General features: G+C 35.1%; 1 protein-coding gene across 1 annotated transcript in view; it reads right to left on the reverse strand.

The window, feature by feature from the left end:
- Positions 1-6,025: 6,025 nt before the first annotated feature.
- LOC145688457 (ribitol-5-phosphate xylosyltransferase 1-like) overlaps positions 6,026-22,022 on the reverse strand; it is an 85,195-nt gene continuing 69,198 nt past the window's right edge. Inside the window, exon 4 of the mRNA XM_081762712.1 lies at positions 6,026-6,443. Within this exon, the coding sequence (XP_081618838.1) occupies positions 6,044-6,443 (400 nt within the window). The 3' untranslated portion in view covers positions 6,026-6,043. The remainder of the gene's footprint in view (positions 6,444-22,022) is intronic.

Raw genomic sequence — 22,022 nt, forward strand, 5'->3', positions numbered from 1 at the left:
TGAAGGTGAGTAGTCATATTCAATACATTACATTTCATTTATGTGTTGTAGTTAATCATATTCAATATATTACATTTCATTTTATGTGTTCACTTTACGGGCCGGTTTTACGTGCCGCACCCTGTAATAATAATATCAGAAATTTATATTTATTTCTAACAAGACGTTTGCATACCCTCCTAGTGCAATATTATGTTTTTATTCAACGGTCAATATAAAATTGTCAAGCTAAATTTGAAAGTCATTATAAGTGGTGTTTTATTTATTTATTGCACAATACATTTCTGCCAGTAGCTTTCGCCACTTTACTAACTCTTCATGCTTACTCAGGCGGAAGCTGCGCGTCCCCAGGTTGGGAACTACAGCTTTCCACTAAGGAATTCTGACAGCCTGTTAGACATTTGCATTCTGACTAACATCAGTAAACTGCGTTCTTCTATTTCTACTGCGGATGCACCAGTGAATTTCCGTGGAAGATAATGAATAATTCTGATAATTTATATAATATTTATGGACGAATATGTAATAAAACCTATATCAATAATATATATCATTCCTCAAAGTAACGAATACGGTAAACATTAAAAAATCAATAGACATATTACAACAGGGTTAAATAGGCATCAACTTCAGACACTACAAAATACCTCTCACTCGCTCTGACCGCTGGTCTAGTGGCTAGCACGTGTGCCTCAGGTGTATGGGGTCCCGGGTTCGATTCCCCGTGGGGGAAGTTTGGAATTTTAACTGTCATACCTAGGTGGATGTTTTGTGTTCGTGTTCTTGTCGTTTAAGGTTAATGTAAAAGATTGTAAAACGTGTATAACCGAGTAGAAAATAGAGACAAGTTACCAATATGTCAGATACGTTCGGTGAATCACAACTTAAAGAAAAGAAAAAAGTGTCTAAGGCATTTGTCTGTAATTTGTAAAAAAAAAAAAAAAAAAAAAAAAGTTTACTTCCTGTCCCACCAAAGTAACATTTTTTTCTTCTAGCTCTTCTCGAAGTTTCTCTTCGTGTTTCTATCTGATTCGATTAAATAGAGCTTCGAATAAAGACCACGTTGAATTCATTTATTGACTAAGCCTGAAATTCTGATAAAGATATCGCTACGATTTTATTATTATTATTATTATTATTTAAAGTACGAAGTTTCAAATCGGGCGATGCTGTATTGACGTAAACTAAATGATAATTTATTTGATAATATTCACTAGTCAATTATACATTTGCGAGGTTTTGCTTTGGGAAATGAAGTGCGTACGCCATTGAATAGTAAGAGTATTACAATAAAAATCTATTATTAAAAATATTGATTAAGTAATTGGAGTTAAACATGTTTTCCAGTAAGAATTATATAGAGAGAGGATTTACTTTAAAGTGTGATGCAAACAAATATTCGAGTTTTAATCCGATTAGAAATCGATAACTTACACAAGAATATTTACTTCATTAGGTCTATAAATCTTTATGTTTATTGTATTATAATTCTCTTTAAAATTATGATTTTTCCATTTCAAAACGTAGAACGAGAAATGAATATAATATTCTATTTGTTAAGGAAACCTTTCAAACACTGATGATTTCAGGGCATGACCTGTGGGAGAATTGGAGACCCTGTCGACATAAATTTCCCCCTTCGTGGCCATAAGTTATCTTCGATCATGCTCAAATGGACTAATAATGTTTTATCAGTTTTCTTTCATTCATATATTGACCATTACCGGGGGAGAATCTTCTGAAATTGGCAATGCTTATAATTAGTTTTTCATTACAAATCAAAGGATAATAATGAAATATTGAACATACTTAATATTTTGTTTCCAGCTGTGGATGTTAGATTAGCAATTCTTATAATGTTCGCTTCTAATCGAATTTCAGAGAAAAGTAGTTTCCAAAGATTTATTCAAAGAAATGTTCTCACTCCTCTGATGAAAATAGGAACACACTTTTAAGAAACAAACAAAACGAATATTTTCTACAGGGTTTGAACACATAAGCTTCTGATTGATAGACTAGTGACCCAAACCGCTCGGCCAGTTCGTATGTCTTCAATGGCTCTCTTTTGACTTTTGTGTAAAGTGGTTTCCTGCTCCACACTTTTTCTTTGTTTATGTCGATACGACTATAAGTTTGTGGTGAATATTCGGACGTTACAGGTCTTGCAATGCATGAAAGGGTTTTTCGTATAAATTACACTAAATTTTTGTCCTAATAACTTATATACAACAGGTTGAATCTGTGAAATGATTGGGGTAATCGTAAATATTTTCATAGTTAGGAGCCCTGATATGCAAACCCGCTTAGCGTGGGGATTTACTTATGTGAAATTTGGTACAACTGAAATAGGAAATAGCGATTGCCAATTCCAGAATTTTTACTTCCCGGAATCCGGAAAGTGAAATCGGAAACATTCTAGATTTCGGAAAATTCCGGATTTCAGTAAAATTCCGATGTCGGAAAAGTTTCGTATTTTTTCCGAAGTCCGGAATATTTCTAAATTCCGGAATTGTTCAGACATCGAAATTAATCCGGAAAGTAAACTTACCGATTCCGGAAAATAAATGTTCTGGATTCCGGATAGCGAAAAATTTTGGCCATCGCTAGGAAATAGTAGGCTGTAATCTATTTATCAAGGGTGCATTTCGTGCTTGCGTTTTAACCTGCATCTGATTGCTTCAAAGAAAAACGTAAAATTTCTACATTTATTTCATTAATAGCAAAGATGTCCGTTCATTGTACGGGAAAAGTAGTTTTATTTGAAAAATATTTTGAAGGTTGTTTGGACCTTCTTCCTCCTCTCAGAATGCATATTTGAATTGAAGTGAACTGATGAAAACTAAGCTCGACTCAAGTGCTTACTATGTGCACAAATCCATTTCAAATGGTTGAGTCGTTTTTCGTGGTGAAACAGAAAATATCGATGCAATTTTATAATGTTTATTGAGAAAACATAGAGGAATAATTGCGCTTCCTCCTAAAAGCGAAATTTTCGGAAACTTTGGCTCTTGTGTCCATTGAGTTTTAACAAGGAGTTTATATACCAGATTCCATATTCCAATCATTTGGGGTTCGTGATATACTATATATATATGCATAATTTTTAAACCGACTATCCCCCTAGAGCATTTTAATGAAATTGACATGAAAAAAGCAATGTCGAGTTAACTGTTCATAACTTCAATTTAAACACTTAAGAAATTTTCCTATCATGATGAGACTGTATTGTATTAGAATGCAAAAAAAGTCATGGTAGAAATTGCTCCTTCCCTACGTGAAAACGGAATTGTTCAAAATACTAGAACGAGTGCCTATATATTTTAAATTAGGAATATATACGATGACTTTCATATTCTTAACTTAAAGATCTCGTAAGATACTTTATTTTGATGTATACTTTGGATCATGTTGCCCTCCTTAGTATATGTGTCCGTCCTTATTAAAGTAAAATAAATAAATAAATAAATAAATAAATAAATAAATAAATAAATAAATAAATAAATAAACATTGAGGTGGAAGACAGTGCTAACTATGCGTAGCTATTATCATTTTACCTTCATTAAAATATGTTTGCTAAAAGATTAGAGATATTCAAAATGTATGCCAAAAATATATCTTGGAAATCACTCAAGTTTAACAGATGAAACTCAGTATATAAGTTCTTTATTAAATCTAAGCTAGTATGAGTCCCAGCGCTTTCGAACATTTCGATTTATGGGTATGAGGATATCAAATTCCATATTATTCTAGTTTTCCATAGTCTGTTCATAAAATAACCAAAATGTGAAAATGGTCACGTCGTTTAAAATGAATTTGTGACTTGCGTCTACCTGAGTTTTTATCATCTCACTTTAATTCATAGAGGCATCCTAAAAGGGGAAGAGTCCCCAAATATACCTTTCAAATAGGTTCCATACATCTACTCTTCCCGTGACAAGAACCGGCATTTTAACTGGTATATTGCGTAAATGAAATCAACCTTGACTATATCGTCGAAACGTAAAAATAAAAGAATTTTAGGAATGATCCAAAAAATGAATCAAAAGATTGCGATCTTGGCCAAGAATTAATTTCTGAATCAAGGGCAAAAATTTTTGAATGGTCCCTAAATCAAGTGTTCGTATTTTCGACGGAATAAGCACATTACATAGAGTTATGTGATAGTTTGGTTTCGGCTACACTAAGGAGCATTATTAGAACAAAACATTGTTCCTTAAGCATTCCACAGAATCAAGCTTTTCTTAAAAAAAGAAAAAAAAAGTTACTATAGAGTATGGGATTCGAAGTGATGATCGTGGAAAAATAAAGTATGTAAAGAAGAAGCTTTAACCGACTACTCTACGAAGGCACGGTAAGGGATGCACCTTGGCAGACACATGTAACGAAACCACTAACACAAAATGCCTGATCTCTTCGCATATTTTGTAGCTTATTTCTATTTAGTCCTTTGTTTAAATGTAAAATGCTTAATAGGAATGATTGTTAGAGCTGTGCCACATGTATAGTGACTAACCTTATGACAGATTTACGTTGTATTTCTAACAAAGCATAAAATTCCCTCCCTCTTTGTAAATTTCGCTGCGCGTTTGCCACGTTTACGAAAATGGAACTTAGAATTTTTCGATGAAAGTTTCGGAGATTTTTTTTTTTTTAATTATAACTTGCTTATTTCTTAATTTTTTATTGAAATATTTTTTGGAAATATGTGTTTTGTTTTTCTGCTTATTTCCAACAAGAAATATGACATTTTCTATCATATGAAAGAGAGTTATTTCTATTTATGTAATTTCTAAAGACATGCGACAACAATTTTGGACACAAGTGTACATTTAAAACAATAATATCACACCACCGTCCCTTAAGAGTAATAAAAGAAAGTCTGTCAGTAACAAATTCAACCCGTTTAATTGCCGGTAATATTCGTTTGTGGACGAAAAACCCTGTTGCTAACTGGTGATTTTTATTTTCTTCCCCGTAAAAGAACGTAAAATTTTCGGAATTCACAGATCCATTTCCTTCCCACCTAACTTCCTGAACTCCTACTAGGTCCATCCTGTATTACTCTAACTCACTCGTTACGGATTTTAACGCGCCTGCCCTGTAAAGACTTCTCATATTCCATGTTCCAAGTCTCATGTCCATTTTCTTTTGCTGAGGTCGTGCCAAGTTATCAGTCCTTGTCCGAGGCTTTTGTGAATATTTCTGAACAAGTGTTTTTTTTACAGGATGAGGTTGTTAGCCTTACCTAAACCCCCAAGCTGGAGGACCACTGCAATAATTCAACATTCACGAGAATCTCAGTTTTCTAAGCCACCATATAATATTGTTGTGAGTTGCGAACTTTCGGGAAGAAGGTTGCGCCGTGGAGAAGAGACCTTCAAGAAAATCATGCACCATTCGAACTCCAGAGAATGTTGAGGGACTCATCTCAATAATGTAATTCTCGAAAAGTAGTGTCGGTATATTTTATAACTAATTGTTCTAAGCAAAATACTTCGAGTTATATCAAGTGGTGAAATTTAAGATTTTATGTTGGACACACGCAAATGACAAATGTTAAGATAGGTATGTATTGGGAATTTAGAAGTGGGTACACAGCAAGGATGCTAGAAAATAGAGGACCTGCCCATACAACAAAATCGTGTAGCCATACATCACAGCTTCGCCACACCTACTCTGCCAAATCCGCTACTAAGACCGCAATGTTTCAAGCCAACAATCATGGCGGAAACGATAGTAACCAATCACACGTACCGGCTCAGACGATGCTCGTTTTTCTTTTCTTCATTGAGTTCATATGATGAAGATACGTATGGGCAGATCCTCTATTTTATAACATCCTTCGTACACAGCCTATATCCTCTAATGCAGCTATGCCTACAACCAATACTGAATAAAGAGTGTAACTTCTGACATCGTTATGTTCACAACTAGTTGCCCTTGTTTTTAACGATGTACAACGGAATACATTATTTATTCATATGTGATAACAGAAAGTTATTAAATTATTTGCTGTACACTATGTATTAGAAATAAATTTTACTATAACATAAATTTCTGTTGTACAGTATATACAAACAAGTTTCTTAATTTCTTTTTGAAATCACTATACCACTGAACTGCTTTTAATCTTCTTTCAATCTTAGTATTAACACTCAGCAATGTTTCTTGTTTAAGAAGGCGCGGTAATTCATTCCAATTTTTTATGTAAATAATTGGAGCATAATAACTCTTCAACAGTCTAAGAGGAGATGTTGAAGACACATTGTCACAGTTTCCTGGAGTTACTCGATCTTCTACAACAGGAATGCTTCCTAAAGCAAATGCCTCATAAATCCTGTAACATTCGGTGTTTTTCCCAACAGGGTTTAGAGTCAAGTCCGAATTCAAAAGCGTATTAACGTAATCATTCAATGACTTTTCTGACTCCACAGGAACCCATCTGTAAGAAAGAAAACATACAAATATTAAGCCCAGCGAAAACTATATATCCATAAGTCTACATATTTATTTATTTAATGGCCTGTTCACACACATGGCGATAAAATCGCTCGCCTTATCGCTAGATTTTTAGGGAGTCGAGTGACAAAGTGCCTTTGCACTAAAGTTCAGTCTCGGGAGACACGGCATGTGAATTGCCCACGTGCAGGATTGCAGCTTGTGTTGTAACTACTTTGAATGAAAACGGAAAAAAAGTATGTTTGCAAACGTTGTTGAACGCGGCAACTTTTCTCTGCCAGCCCCCGATTCGGAAACAGTTTTCTCGAAACACTTAAAATTGATGATATGGGATTAAGGAATTTTACTCGTCACATCACAATTGCCTTTGAAGAATTGCTCCAGATCGTTGGAGGGAAAATTAAGAAGGAAACCAAATTTAGAGAAGCGATCCCCACCTCATTACGGTTAGCAGTGGTGTCTTCGTTTTCTAACAACGTGTCTACGCTAGCACTTGCCGCTGAACAGATCGCAAGTTTCCCATTCTGGGCGGGAGATAAATGTTGAGGGAATTTTCTGTTAAAAAGAAAACAACGCTCAATTTTACTTTACGCTCAATTTGCTGCACGACTTGTCGCTAGACACGATTCGCTCGACTTATCGCCTAATGTGGACGGACCTTAATATTGGCTCTTCCATGGCGGAGTTATCTTCAACATAACCACACAAATTATAATGAACAGTTTATATACATATACAAAACTGTTCACTATACATGTATCGTATATATATACTAACTCGCATCGAAAATAGTAAAACGCTAGGACATGGTCAAGCATGTTACCGCGGAAATATTTTGAATTCCGTTACACTGCATCATCCATACTAAATTTATCCTCCTCCCCCTCTTATATGACAAAAACTTTCAAAAATTAATGACTTTCAAGATACAAAAATCATAGATTCTCAAAGTGAGTAGTATTGGCTGCACTTTGCCGAACTTTTTGGCCCCTGGGTCCCTGCCTCAGGACCCATGGTCCCTGGCCGGGGTCAATGACCTAGGGGTACATAGGACCACCCCCTCTAAATTTTGGCAGGGGTACCATGGACCACCCCCTCTAAATTTTGGCAGGGGTACATAGGACCACCCCCTTAAATTTTGGAAATTGCCAAATCTAAAAATTTGGTATGGTAGCCTAGGACCATAGTATGTACCTCTATTAGTATTGGGTGTCTATGTCGTTCCCTTTCATGGGTAAAAAATTGCCAAAAAGTCAAATTTCGGGGGTTTTTGACCTAATTTATCCCCTTGGATGAGGTGTTATTACCCTATATGGTTATATGGGCGTATACAGGGGTCCATTCCCTTTCATAAGACATGGGTATATTAATGCACCCCTTGAAAAATTTGGGAGGGGTACCTTGGCCCACCCCTTAAATTTTGGAAATTGCCAAATCTAAAAATTTGGTATGGTAGCCTAGGACCACAGTATGTACCTCTATCAGTATTGGGGGTCAATGTCGTTCCCTTTCATGGATAAAAAAATTGCCTAAAATTCACATTTCGGAGGTTTTTGACCTAATTTATCCCCTTGGATGAGGTGTTATTACCCTATATGGTTATATGGGCGTATACAGGGGTTCATTACCTATCATAAGACATGGGTATATTAATGCACCCCTTGAAATTTTTGGGAGGGGTACCTTGGCCCACCCCTTCAATTTTGGAAATTGCCCAATTTCAACATTGGGTATTATAGTACAGGACCCTAATATGTATTATGATAAATTTGGGTGGTCCATCTCATTCCCTTTTAGGGGTAAAAAATTGCCAAAAATTCAAATTTCGGGGGTTTTTGACCTAATTTATCCCCTTGGATGATGTGTTATTACCCTATATAGTTATATGGGCGTATACAGGGGTCCATTACCTTTCATAAGACATGGGTATATTAATGCACCCCTTGAAAAATTTGGGAGGGGTACCATGGCCCACCCCTTAAATTTTGGAAATTGACCAATTTAAACATTTGGTATTATAGCACAGGACCCTAATATGTATCGTGATAAATTTGGGCGGTCCACCTCGTTTCCTTCTAGGGGTACAAAATTGCCAAAATATAAACGTAAGCAATACGTTATACCACGTGTTTGGTTTTTGATCGATTTTATCCCCTTTGATGAGGTGTTATTATCCTATATAGTTATATGGTCATGTATAGGGGTCCATTACCTTTCATAAGATATGGGTATATTTGTGCACTCCTTTAAAAATTTGGGAGGGGTACTTTGGCCCACCCCTTTAATTTTGGAAATTGCCCCTTTTACATGTTTGGTATTATAGTATAGAACCCTAATATATATTACTATAAATTTGGGTGGTTCACCACGTTTCCTTTGATGGGTACGAAATTGCCAAATTTTAGTACAACCACGTGTTTGGTTTTGGCTCAATTTATCCCCTTGGATGAGGTCCTATTACCTTATATGGTTATATGATCATGTATAGGGGTCCATTCCATATCCCCTTAAATTTTGGAAATTTTCCAATTTAAGCATTCGGTATCATAGTACATGACCTCAACATGTATTATGATAAATTTGGGTGATCCATCTTGTTCCCTTTCATGGGTAAAAATTACTAAAATATAAACATAAGCAATATGTTGTACCATGCGTTTGGTTTTTGGCCCAATTTCTTCACTTTGATGGGGTTCTATTACCTTATATGGTTATATGGTCATGTATATGGGTTCATTTCCTATCATAAGACATGGGTACATTGACGCACCCCTTGAAAAATTTGGGAGGGGTATTTTGGCTCATCCAGTCGGTTTTAGAAATTGTTTTAATATAAGCATTTGGTATCATAGTACAGGACTTCAATATGTACCACTACAAATTTGGATGGTCCACATCGTTCCCTTTCATGGGTAAAGAACTACCAAAAATCGAATTTCGGAGGTTATTGACACCTATTTAGCACGTTATATGGTTTATTACCTTTATATGTTTATGTTCCCTTTTAAATTTGGGAATTATCAAATAACAAAATTCGGTAAACGTTTTCTAGGGCCCATTGGTGTTCCTCTTATGGCCAAATATTCAAAATTTAAATGTTATTGACCGGTTTTATTATTGAATAAGTACAGGATTTATTACTTTTTTTTCATAAGACACAGGTGTATTTGTGTACCAATCTTAAATTTTGGGAGGGGGTACATTTCTTATTGTCGTATCAATAATTGGTAATTGGATAGTATATCATTCATTGGGTAAATCATTGTCAAATATGAGTATGATCACGTGATCAGTTATTAACCTATGATGGGATTAGGAGTCCAGGACATTGGTACATTAAAACTTTGTAGTATAATTTAAGAATTGTCAAATGAAATTACGTCATTGGTTTTGATTATTCACGCCAAATATAAACGTAAGCAAGACGTTGTACCACGTGATTGTCCTTGATGAGGTAGTGTACAGGGATTCATTTCCTTTGTTGTGGTACTTCTTAAGTTTGAGTACACACACTTCTAGAAAACAGTTGGTTCTACTCAGGTAAACAATTGACGGACATTATTGACCTTATTGAACATATAATAATATGATTAACTCTAAGACTTAGGTATATCAGGAGAAGTATTCTTTAAATTTGGGAATGGTGATAAACAGAATTTTAACATAAGGCGCGAAATTAGAAACAATACATTGAACTTTAGTCACAGCTCATAGTCTAAGATCATTGGTGGTGATTGATTTGAAATCTGATAGCTATCCTTATTGAATCTTATGACTCATAGACGAAAGGCAATACATGCTACAACACTGGCAAAGTTATTGTTAATGCAATTTGATTGGTTGATCACTATCTTTCCTGCAATCTGATTGGTTGATCACTATCTTTCGTGCAATCTGATTGGCTGATGATTTTCAAATCTTTGCTGTATTCAGTTTTAAGTTTTGTTTAACATTTAAAAATCTTGGTTTCGTTCAACATTTTGCACTCACTGATAAATATGATCAAAACCGTTTATTTGTTAATCGAATAGTTAAAAACCGTATAAAGTTTGACGGTTAACCGTGAAACGTAAAATTTTTTTAGTTTGAAATTTTTTTTGCTTGAAATTTTTTTGTTTGAAAATTTTTTCGTTTCCAAATTTTTTTGTTTCAAAATTTTGTTTGAGATTTTTTCGTTTGAAATTTTTTGTTTGAAAATTTTTTCGTTTGAAATTTTTTGTTTGAAAATTTTTGTTCGAAAATTTTGTTTAAAATTTTTTGTTTAAAATTTTTCGTTTCCAAATTTTTTGTTTGAAATTTTTTGTTTCAAAATTTTGTTTGAAATTTTTTTCGCTTCAAAAATTTGTTTGAATTTTTTTTGGTTTGAAATTTTTTGTTTGAATTTTTTTTTCGTTTCAAAATTTTGTTTCAAAGATTTTTGTTTGAAATTTTTGTTTCAAAGTTTGAGTTGACATTTTTAAAAGTTTGTGCACCTATTAGTAAAGAACCGGAACTGTTTAGAACAAAAACCTTTGACAACATTGTGGTGCAATAGTACACGTCAGAACCTGGGGTTGTACTTGAAATGAAAAAACACAATTCATTGAAATGGATCATTTTATTACACTCCACATACATCCATACCAGATAGTGGTTCTGGATATTGTCGATACAATGTATTTTGAACTTCTTGCACTAGTTTGTCTTTAGCATATAATTTTAATTCCAGTTACAGGTATGCACTAGCCGGAACTGTTTAGAACAAAAACATCTGGCAACGTTGTTTATCATGGTGCAATAGTACACGTCAGAACATAATAATGCAACGTCATCAGTTTTGCATCATATATAAGTATCGTTCGAGTTAGTATTCATGATAACGTCATCATGGCTACTTGTCTGCAGTTTCTAAACACACGTGATGTGATGAAATCATTTACCAAGATTACTGATTTACAACAGAATGTACCTTATAGAATCTTAGCTAGCCAAATGATCCCTACAAAGTTTGGATTAAGAATCGTAGTGAAGCTTGAAAATGATAAGAATATAATTTTACCAGCAAGATATTTACCCATGGAAGCATCAAAACAAGAAGAACTGCTGCGTTTCTTAAATTCTGGATCTGTATCTTTATGTTACAAAGGATTCTTGGGTCGAAGTCATCAACTTGAATTTAGTACACAGCCAGATTCGTCAGCCATTGTGATGAAATCATGAATTCAAACGTCAGCACATTTCTTTCCAATGACGTCAGCTGTAGTTGTATGAATGTGGTTGGTCGGCATGACGTCAGCAACTGTGATGAAATCATGAATTCAAACGTCAGCACATTCCTTACCAATGACGTCAGCAATAATTATAAACCAGCAAATACAGTGTCATCCCACGAAATCATTTGAGCAAGTGCTTTTCAGGAGGAAAGATGTGTACTTCTAACGATAAAGAGTTCATCTTCGCAAGCTATTATCCAATAAATATATTTCAAACAAAACATGTGATGATTGGTATCAGTGCTAGAACATTTGAACCTGTGATTCGATTGGGCAAAGCAGAACAATTTGGTGTACAACTGACCTGTGAAGAATGGCAAATATTATGTTCACGAATCGACCAAATGAACGATTATTTTCATGATGAGCTAAATGTGACCATAGTCAAATCATTAGGCTCAAATCATGAAGTGGTGCTGCGTACAGTCCTCGAAGAGAAGATGGTGCTGTTACGTAAAAAGAGTACATTCCATGTCCCTCGTAACATGGTGTATCTAACACAAACTGAATGGAACAAATTCATCAGCGTATTTCAGTGTGTTAAACATGCAGTGGAAGTGTGCAACAAAACTAGTATATTCCTGAAAAAGTACTATTTTGAAAAATGTGTTATGCATATTGTACAACATGTATCTAGATATTGTGATGGTTGTCAACATCGTTCGTGAGTGCATACCTGTATTGATAAACAGTTTATTTGTGATCAAATGGACATTGAGTTTCCACCAATTGATATTGCATTAGACCTTAAAAGACTTCAACTGGAATTAAAATTATATGCTAAAGACAAACTAGTGCAAGAAGTTCAAAATACATTGTATCGACAATATCCAGAACCACTATCTGGTATGGATGTATGTGGAGTGTAATAAAATGATCCATTTCAATGAATTGTGTTTTTTCATTTCAAGTACAACCCCAGGTTCTGACGTGTACTATTGCACCACAATGTTGTCAAAGGTTTTTGTTCTAAACAGTTCCGGTTCTTTACTAATAGGTGCACAAACTTTTAAAAATGTCAACTCAAACTTTGAAACAAAAATTTCAAACAAAAATCTTTGAAACAAAATTTTGAAACGAAAAAAAAATTCAAACAAAAAATTTCAAACCAAAAAAAATTCAAACAAAATTTTGAAGCGAAAAAAATTTCAAACAAAATTTTGAAACAAAAAATTTCAAACAAAAAATTTGGAAACGAAAAATTTTAAACAAAAAATTTTAAACAAAATTTTCAAACAAAAAATTTCAAACGAAAAAATTTTCAAACAAAAAATTTCAAACGAAAAAATCTCAAACAAAATTTTGAAACAAAAAAATTTGGAAACGAAAAAATTTTCAAACAAAAAAATTTCAAGCAAAAAAATTTCAAACTAAAAAAATTTTACGTTTCACGGTTAACCGTCAAACTTTATCCGATTTTTAACTATTCGATTAACAAATAAACGGTTTTGATCATATTTATCAGTGAGTGCAAAATGTTGAACGAAACCAAGATTTTTAAATGTTAAACAAAACTTAAAACTGAATACAGCAAAGATTTGAAAATCATCAGCCAATCAGATTGCACGAAAGATAGTGATCAACCAATCAGATTGCAGGAAAGATAGTGATCAACCAATCAAATTGCATTAACAATAACTTTGCCAGTGTTGTAGCATGTACTGCCTTTCGTCTATGAGTCATAAGATTCAATAAGGATAGCTATCAGATTTCAAATCAATCACCACCAATGATCTTAGACTATGAGCTGTGACTAAAGTTCAATGTATTGTTTCTAATTTCGCGCCTTATGTTAAAATTCTGTTTATCACCATTCCCAAATTTAAAGAATACTTCTCCTGATATACCTAAGTCTTAGAGTTAATCATATTATTATATGTTCAATAAGGTCAATAATGTCCGTCAATTGTTTACCTGAGTAGAACCAACTGTTTTCTAGAAGTGTGTGTACTCAAACTTAAGAAGTACCACAACAAAGGAAATGAATCCCTGTACACTACCTCATCAAGGACAATCACGTGGTACAACGTCTTGCTTACGTTTATATTTGGCGTGAATAATCAAAACCAATGACGTAATTTCATTTGACAATTCTTAAATTATACTACAAAGTTTTAATGTACCAATGTCCTGGACTCCTAATCCCATCATAGGTTAATAACTGATCACGTGATCATACTCATATTTGACAATGATTTACCCAATGAATGATATACTATCCAATTACCAATTATTGATACGACAATAAGAAATGTACCCCCTCCCAAAATTTAAGATTGGTACACAAATACACCTGTGTCTTATGAAAAAAAAAGTAATAAATCCTGTACTTATTCAATAATAAAACCGGTCAATAACATTTAAATTTTGAATATTTGGCCATAAGAGGAACACCAATGGGTCCTAGAAAACGTTTACCGAATTTTGTTATTTGATAATTCCCAAATTTAAAAGGGAACATAAACATATAAAGGTAATAAACCATATAACGTGCTAAATAGGTGTCAATAACCTCCGAAATTCGATTTTTGGTAGTTCTTTACCCATGAAAGGGAACGATGTGGACCATCCAAATTTATAGTGGTACATATTGAAGTCCTGTACTATGATACCAAATGCTTATATTAAAACAATTTCTAAAACCGACTGGATGAGCCAAAATACCCCTCCCAAATTTTTCAAGGGGTGCGTCAATGTACCCATGTCTTATGATAGGAAATGAACCCATATACATGACCATATAACCATATAAGGTAATAGAACCCCATCAAAGTGAAGAAATTGGGCCAAAAACCAAACGCATGGTACAACATATTGCTTATGTTTATATTTTAGTAATTTTTACCCATGAAAGGGAACAAGATGGATCACCCAAATTTATCATAATACATGTTGAGGTCATGTACTATGATACCGAATGCTTAAATTGGAAAATTTCCAAAATTTAAGGGGATATGGAATGGACCCCTATACATGATCATATAACCATATAAGGTAATAGGACCTCATCCAAGGGGATAAATTGAGCCAAAACCAAACACGTGGTTGTACTAAAATTTGGCAATTTCGTACCCATCAAAGGAAACGTGGTGAACCACCCAAATTTATAGTAATATATATTAGGGTTCTATACTATAATACCAAACATGTAAAAGGGGCAATTTCCAAAATTAAAGGGGTGGGCCAAAGTACCCCTCCCAAATTTTTAAAGGAGTGCACAAATATACCCATATCTTATGAAAGGTAATGGACCCCTATACATGACCATATAACTATATAGGATAATAACACCTCATCAAAGGGGATAAAATCGATCAAAAACCAAACACGTGGTATAACGTATTGCTTACGTTTATATTTTGGCAATTTTGTACCCCTAGAAGGAAACGAGGTGGACCGCCCAAATTTATCACGATACATATTAGGGTCCTGTGCTATAATACCAAATGTTTAAATTGGTCAATTTCCAAAATTTAAGGGGTGGGCCATGGTACCCCTCCCAAATTTTTCAAGGGGTGCATTAATATACCCATGTCTTATGAAAGGTAATGGACCCCTGTATACGCCCATATAACTATATAGGGTAATAACACATCATCCAAGGGGATAAATTAGGTCAAAAACCCCCGAAATTTGAATTTTTGGCAATTTTTTACCCCTAAAAGGGAATGAGGTGGACCACCCAAATTTATCATAATACATATTAGGGTCCTGTACTATAATACCCAATGTTGAAATTGGGCAATTTCCAAAATTGAAGGGGTGGGCCAAGGTACCCCTCCCAAAAATTTCAAGGGGTGCATTAATATACCCATGTCTTATGATAGGTAATGAACCCCTGTATACGCCCATATAACCATATAGGGTAATAACACCTCATCCAAGGGGATAAATTAGGTCAAAAACCTCCGAAATGTGAATTTTAGGCATTTTTTTTACCCATGAAAGGGAACGACATTGACCCCCAATACTGATAGAGGTACATACTGTGGTCCTAGGCTACCATACCAAATTTTTAGATTTGGCAATTTCCAAAATTTAAGGGGTGGGCCAAGGTACCCCTCCCAAATTTTTCAAGGGGTGCATTAATATACCCATGTCTTATGAAAGGGAATGGACCCCTGTATACACCCATATAACCATATAGGGTAATAACACCTCATCCAAGGGGATAAATTAGGTCAAAAAACCCCCGAAATTTTGACTTTTTGGCAATTTTTTACCCATGAAAGGGAACGACATAGACACCCAATACTAATAGAGGTACATACTATGGTCCTAGGCTACCATACCAAATTTTTAGATTTGGCAATTTCCAAAATTTAAGGGGGGTGGTCCTATGTACCCCTGCCAAAATTTAGGGGGTGGGCCATGGTACCCCTGCCAAAATTTAGAGGGGGTGGTCCTATGTACCCCTAGGTCATTGACCCCGGCCAGGGACCATGGGTCCTGAGGCAGGGACCCAGGGGCCAAAAAGTTCGGCAAAGTGCAGCCAATACTACTAAGTGGTAGTTATTCTAGATGATTCATCGGAGTTTAAACTACAATAACTCAAAAGCTAAAGAATGAACAGTTGGCGAGCTTTATTGAGAATCTGATAAGCACACGGCTTCTTCTCCCTATACGATTAAATGAAATGTGTTCAGCTAATAAGTTAGGAAAGGGAAAACTTCAACAGCAATTGTTAAACAGCAACACTGATCTTATAATTGCATCAGATAATTTACTAAGATATCTCTCATACAACGTGTATACACTCTTCTGTTCCGTCGCCCGCATACGTACGCTACGCAATTACATAAATTAGTGTGCTTACGATGATTTGATATTTGAACATAATTTGATCAAATGGAGTGCGAGAATCATTAATGCATATGGAAACATATTCTGTTTGCTGTGTAAAAGACTAAGGTATCCAGACATGTTACTTTGACCGGCAAAATCCCTCTCTTCTAGCCGTTGTTGTAACTTTCTTCGGTTCTAAAACGGGACGTCAAAATATCATGTATGTAGCGAGGATTCTCAATTAACATTTATTTTTGAATCAATATTTTATATTGAGATATAGACTAGATTCACTCATTTTATGCAACAAACCTGTCTGTCTTTGTGTAAAAATCCAAGTTCTATACAGTATAGCATAATAGTTAACACGTACTTCCAGTACATGTGACATCAGATTCAAAACCCGATACAGTACAACTCTCAAGAGAAGTGAGTAATACTTCAGGTCACATTGTAATATTAGATTCCCTATTTTGTGTTTTTGAAGTTGCATGTACCACTATGAACAACGTTCATATAAATATAAGAATGCTGTAGAAGTGTGAAATTGTGTGTTGTACGTCTAAATGTCGCCACAATAACCATGGTACAAGAAAACAAGGATCACACAACAAAAAGTCAATTGATTTTGCAATGGCTCTAAGATTAGCAATAAAATGTTTAACACTCGTGTACAGATATGTTAGCTTTAACGTGGTGTTGTAATCACTGAGTTTTTACTGTCGCTGGACAAGATGTTTCTGTAGTCACGCAAACGTAGTGCATTCACCATGCGCTTGGTCGGGTTCATATATGACATTTTCTGCAGTTTTAAGATGTGCTAATGACATAGCAGTACTATAAAAGATGATTTCCTTGTTCCAGGCTACCTACCTTTCGGCATACCAGGTACCAGCACATGCAGCGAAAAGAAAACTGTAGCTAGTCAACATAATTAATTTTGTGTCTTGGAGTATAAGAAGCGTTTGCTTATTCTTACTGTACAGCGTGCATTCAGAAGAAAATAGAAGAGAATCGCCAGGTCACCAGAGGATCTTGAGTTGACATCGACAGTTCAAAGACACTGACTGCTTGTGTAAGGCTAAGATCTTTGGAAGACCAATCATTTCTAACGAAACAGTGGAAAAATTAGAGCGACCGTGCGTTATCCAAAAACGTGAACGAATCGTGCAAGCCGCGCTTGTATCCCACAGACAACTGTTTGGAGAATTTTGCGAAGGCGATTACAAGAACTACATTGTCTACAAATGTTGTATCATTTAAGAGTACTATGTTAAGCGATATGAGTTTTGTAATCTCACGCAAGAAGCAAATGGAGAGCAATAATTTGTCACACGTTTCGATTTCTCTCTCTAGGCTCAAGATCTGATTGGTATAGTGGCTATTGTACACAGGGGTGTAGCCACGGGGGGGCCCACCGGGGCCCGGCCCCCCAAATGACCAGCTTATAAAACATCATCGTAAGATTACCTCGCTTCAGTCATTTAAAAATAACAAAGTTTACATATAATTGATAATTTTCGGTAAAATAGTATGGAAAATACAATTTTACCATACCGATCGAAAAATAGTGTGGTATCCAGGGGCGTCGTTAAGAGGGGTAAGGGTGGAGCTCCCCCCCCCAAAAAAGTTCTCAATTTCTTAACAAGTTGGCAAATTAAAATACCTAGTTGGCAATTTGAAGAATGCCGGTTTGTTCGTGCTGCAAATCATGATCAGTTCTTTTATACACTTGGCATAAATTTTGTGTAGTTTCCTATCTTGAAATAAATTGATATACCGGTATTCGTTGAAAACTTCTTTACTTGTTGCAAGTGATCAGTGCCGGATTTACTTACAAGTTAAACAAGCTGTAGCTTAGGCCCCCACTGTCTTGTAGGCCCCGGAAACCTGAAGAAAACTGGATATCCATTTCCAATGTATAAGAAAATCAATCAATAAAATAAAATTTACATATACGTAGGACGTAGCAACAGTGCTTACTGTTGTGTACGCTACTATGATGTAAGTGATGGTGCCCCTTCTGCTAGGTTGCTTCCTAAAATATCATTAGTTTATCCATTTCTGTATACAGGGTGCCTACGTTCACTGGACACGTAAAGGGCCCCATTACCTTCAACAGCTTAGGGCCCCACTAAACCTAAATCCGACTCTGCAAGTGATCACACTTCACTTTTGTTCATTTGATATTCCTAAACATTTTGAAGAATCTTTAATGAAAAATCGGGAAATTGTACCACTGACAAAAGCTGAATAGAGGTGGCGTGCAAAATTAAAACAAAGACAAACAGAAAAAGCGTTTCGGTTGCAGGTACAGCATTGGACGCAAAAGCATTTGATACAAGAGCGTATACAAGACAACACGCAGATTGTGGAGATTAATAAGAGAATAATAAGAACTAATAGGCCTATTAATAAAATAAGAACAAGTCAGTGACTGGTTAGTATAAACTTTTTACTATGTATAGTATCTAATTTGACAAATTTAGGAGTTTTTTCCTAATAGTAAAATATCAAAGGGAACTAGATTTTGATACCAGAGTGAATATATTATGTAACCGTGTCTGCTTTGTGTGTGAATAGACCTTTCCCTTTGAACAAAAAGTGATCATATTAATACGGAGGAAAACAATAGATTATTTCAGTTGTTTTGCAGTAAGACTCTATTTACATGGCTTTTCGAGTAGAGAAAATTGAACAAAATATGTTTTGGGAATGGTATCACATTAGATTTTTGGGGGTGTTGTTCGGTAGGGAGAAAAGCTACAATGGATGTCAAGCAGTGCCGTGCCTTGGGGTGGGGCACAAACTTCGGGAGAAAAATGCATGTGCGTACACATGTATAAAATGCAAGGAAAAAAGTAATTAAAAGTGCTTAAAATCAAGAGAAAGCAGGGTTTAATTTTGAAAATTTTCTACCGCTTCGCGCCAAGCATGGTGGTGCTTCGCGGCTGGTCTGTCGATCTCACCCATATGTACAGCGGCACCGTCGTATACTCTCCCCGGGCGCTGACTTACCACGGCACGGCACTAGAGTCAAGTCATTTCGTCGCTTCCACTGTGAACCTAAGTCCAAGATTTCAAAAGTCACATTTTGGGGTTCAAAACGTCTGCTGGGTGAAAATATAGACCGGTGTCTGTTTCACTTCATTTTCATACAAATATGTTGCCTTTCCTACCTTATTTTTAATCCTGTAATTGCTTCTTTCGAAAGTAAAACAAAAATTGCAATTCTTTCTTTCTTAAGTCAAAGCATTACATATGTAGCTCACAGGGCCGCAACTATGGGGGAGGAAGCGAGGCACGTGCCCCGGGTGCGTGGTTAGAGGGGCGCCTAAAAGGGAGGTTATATATTAGTATTTTTTCTGCCGGTATTTAATATATTTCATCAGAGTGCGAAATCATGAAATCGAAGTGGGAGAAGACGAGGAGTGAAGTTAAAAAAAAAAAAAAGAAAAAAAAAACTTTGCGCACTTTTATGCTTTAAAGTTTCGATATAGAAAGTTCACGTATTTAGGCATCCAGAAGTAGTAAATTATACAAAGTTAGGAATTATACTAGTATACCGCTGATCACTAGTTCATCTAATAATTAAATATGAAATACACGTTGATTACATATGAATTACGGTAATTACTTTGGAAACTTTTGACATTTTAGTGTATTATCCCCCCGAAGCAAAGATTTAGTGAGGGAATTTTGTCCAAAAATATTCAGTGGGGGAATTCCCCTGTTCCTCAAGGATTTCGCACATTGTTTTTCACAATAAATTTCACTATTTCAATTCGATAATAAATAATGAATTTTTTGTAGAATCAAATCTCATATTATAATATGAATTATAGTGCATTTTCATCTTCTCTAACGACATACATTATTCATTTTGGTGAAGAAAATCATTCTACAAAGACATTCTCTCAGGCTTTCTCCCACTTCTCTGCCAGAGCCTTTTTCCGCACCCTACCCAACAAGATCCGGCGTTTTAGCAAACGTCCTTAAAATATGAAGTACGTAGATGAGCTAAGGAGGTATTTGTGTGCAGGTTAGCCTGGTCTCTCACTGAACCCCTCAATTGAATGTTTATGAAAATTATGTGTCCCTATATAATAAGCAGTAAATATAGCCTACCTTATTCTACGTTTTTTAATGCATTTCTACAACAGATTATAGCTTTAGAGGTTCTCGTGAGGATTGGGTGACGCGGATTATCTAACCTAGCCATAAGTTGTCAAATTAGCAGTTGTGCATCGTGCATGGTAATAATGATCCTGAGTTAAGGTGTAAAATTGCACTCCAAAGTGGAACAAGGGCTGTTCGTATTCGTACCACAGACGAGGCATGGAATGGGACGAATATGAAAATAAGGTTGCTGTAATAGATTTCCACAGGGTTGGTACAAGTTGTTGGCTAAGATTTTCAAAACACTTTTTATTTTTTAATAAGACTTGGCAATTTTTAAAATCAAGGCTTGGCAATGTCAAGTTTTATCCCCCCCCCAATCTTGTAATGCTCGCTACGCCGCTGATGGTATCTCTTCCTTATACCGATCGTAAAGTAGCATGGTATACTTTTTTTGTGACAGCAGATTACACAATTTACTGCGATTTATATTTGACAGTTTGATGACAAACGTTTTAACAAGGTACTATAAATACTACCATAAAACATTGGTACTAAATTAATTTGTAAGTACAGTACATTATATTTTTGTATGCTCTATCTCGTGTTTTATAAAACATATTTTTTATCATATGGAAAATTTGATGAAAAACAAAGTTTTTATTCAATTTTTCAGTCTGGATTTCATTCGCTTTCTTAAAAATGCTACTTGGTGTAAAACAGGAAGTAAGATATAGCTGTTAATAAAATAAATGTTTGTTCAGTCACGAATAATAAATAAATATTTTTGTTAGGAAATCTTTAAGAAATTAAGTGCAATTTTAAAGAAAATCAATCTTATGTAGATAGGTTCTGTGTACAAAGGCTTAAACTGAAATAGTTACGCACAAAGGTATAACATTTGGTCCGGGACAGTAGTTCTGAGTTAAATATAATAAAAACCATCTGGAATATAATTCATGGAGAAAAAGTATAATAATAATAATAATAATAATAATAATAATAATAATAATAATAATAATAATAATAATAATAATCTTAACAAGCAGTGCTTTTAGTTTTTCGGAAGGAAACCCAAATTTTCCAGTTTTTTTCAGGCCTCAAAAACACCAGCTGCAACACATTTTTTTGGGCTTGGCCCCCCTTGAAAAACGACGGGCCCCCCCTACATTAACCTGCTGGCTACACCCCTGATTGTACATCAAGTGACTACTACTGCATTAGTTAAAACCCTGCAACTACTTGCACGACCGCATTTTGTAACACAAATTTAAATTGCACAGTTTCTATATGTTTCTGTGGGTGAGAGAGCTCTTATCTCTAAAGTGAAAACAGATATGTAAACTTTGATTACGGAAATGGATTCAGGAGTAAATTCCAGTGCTATTTGATACCCCACATGACCC

Source organism: Thermobia domestica, chromosome 6 (assembly GCF_964235325.1).
Source record: "Thermobia domestica chromosome 6, izTheDome1.hap1.1, whole genome shotgun sequence".
Taxonomy (NCBI): domain Eukaryota; kingdom Metazoa; phylum Arthropoda; class Insecta; order Zygentoma; family Lepismatidae; genus Thermobia; species Thermobia domestica.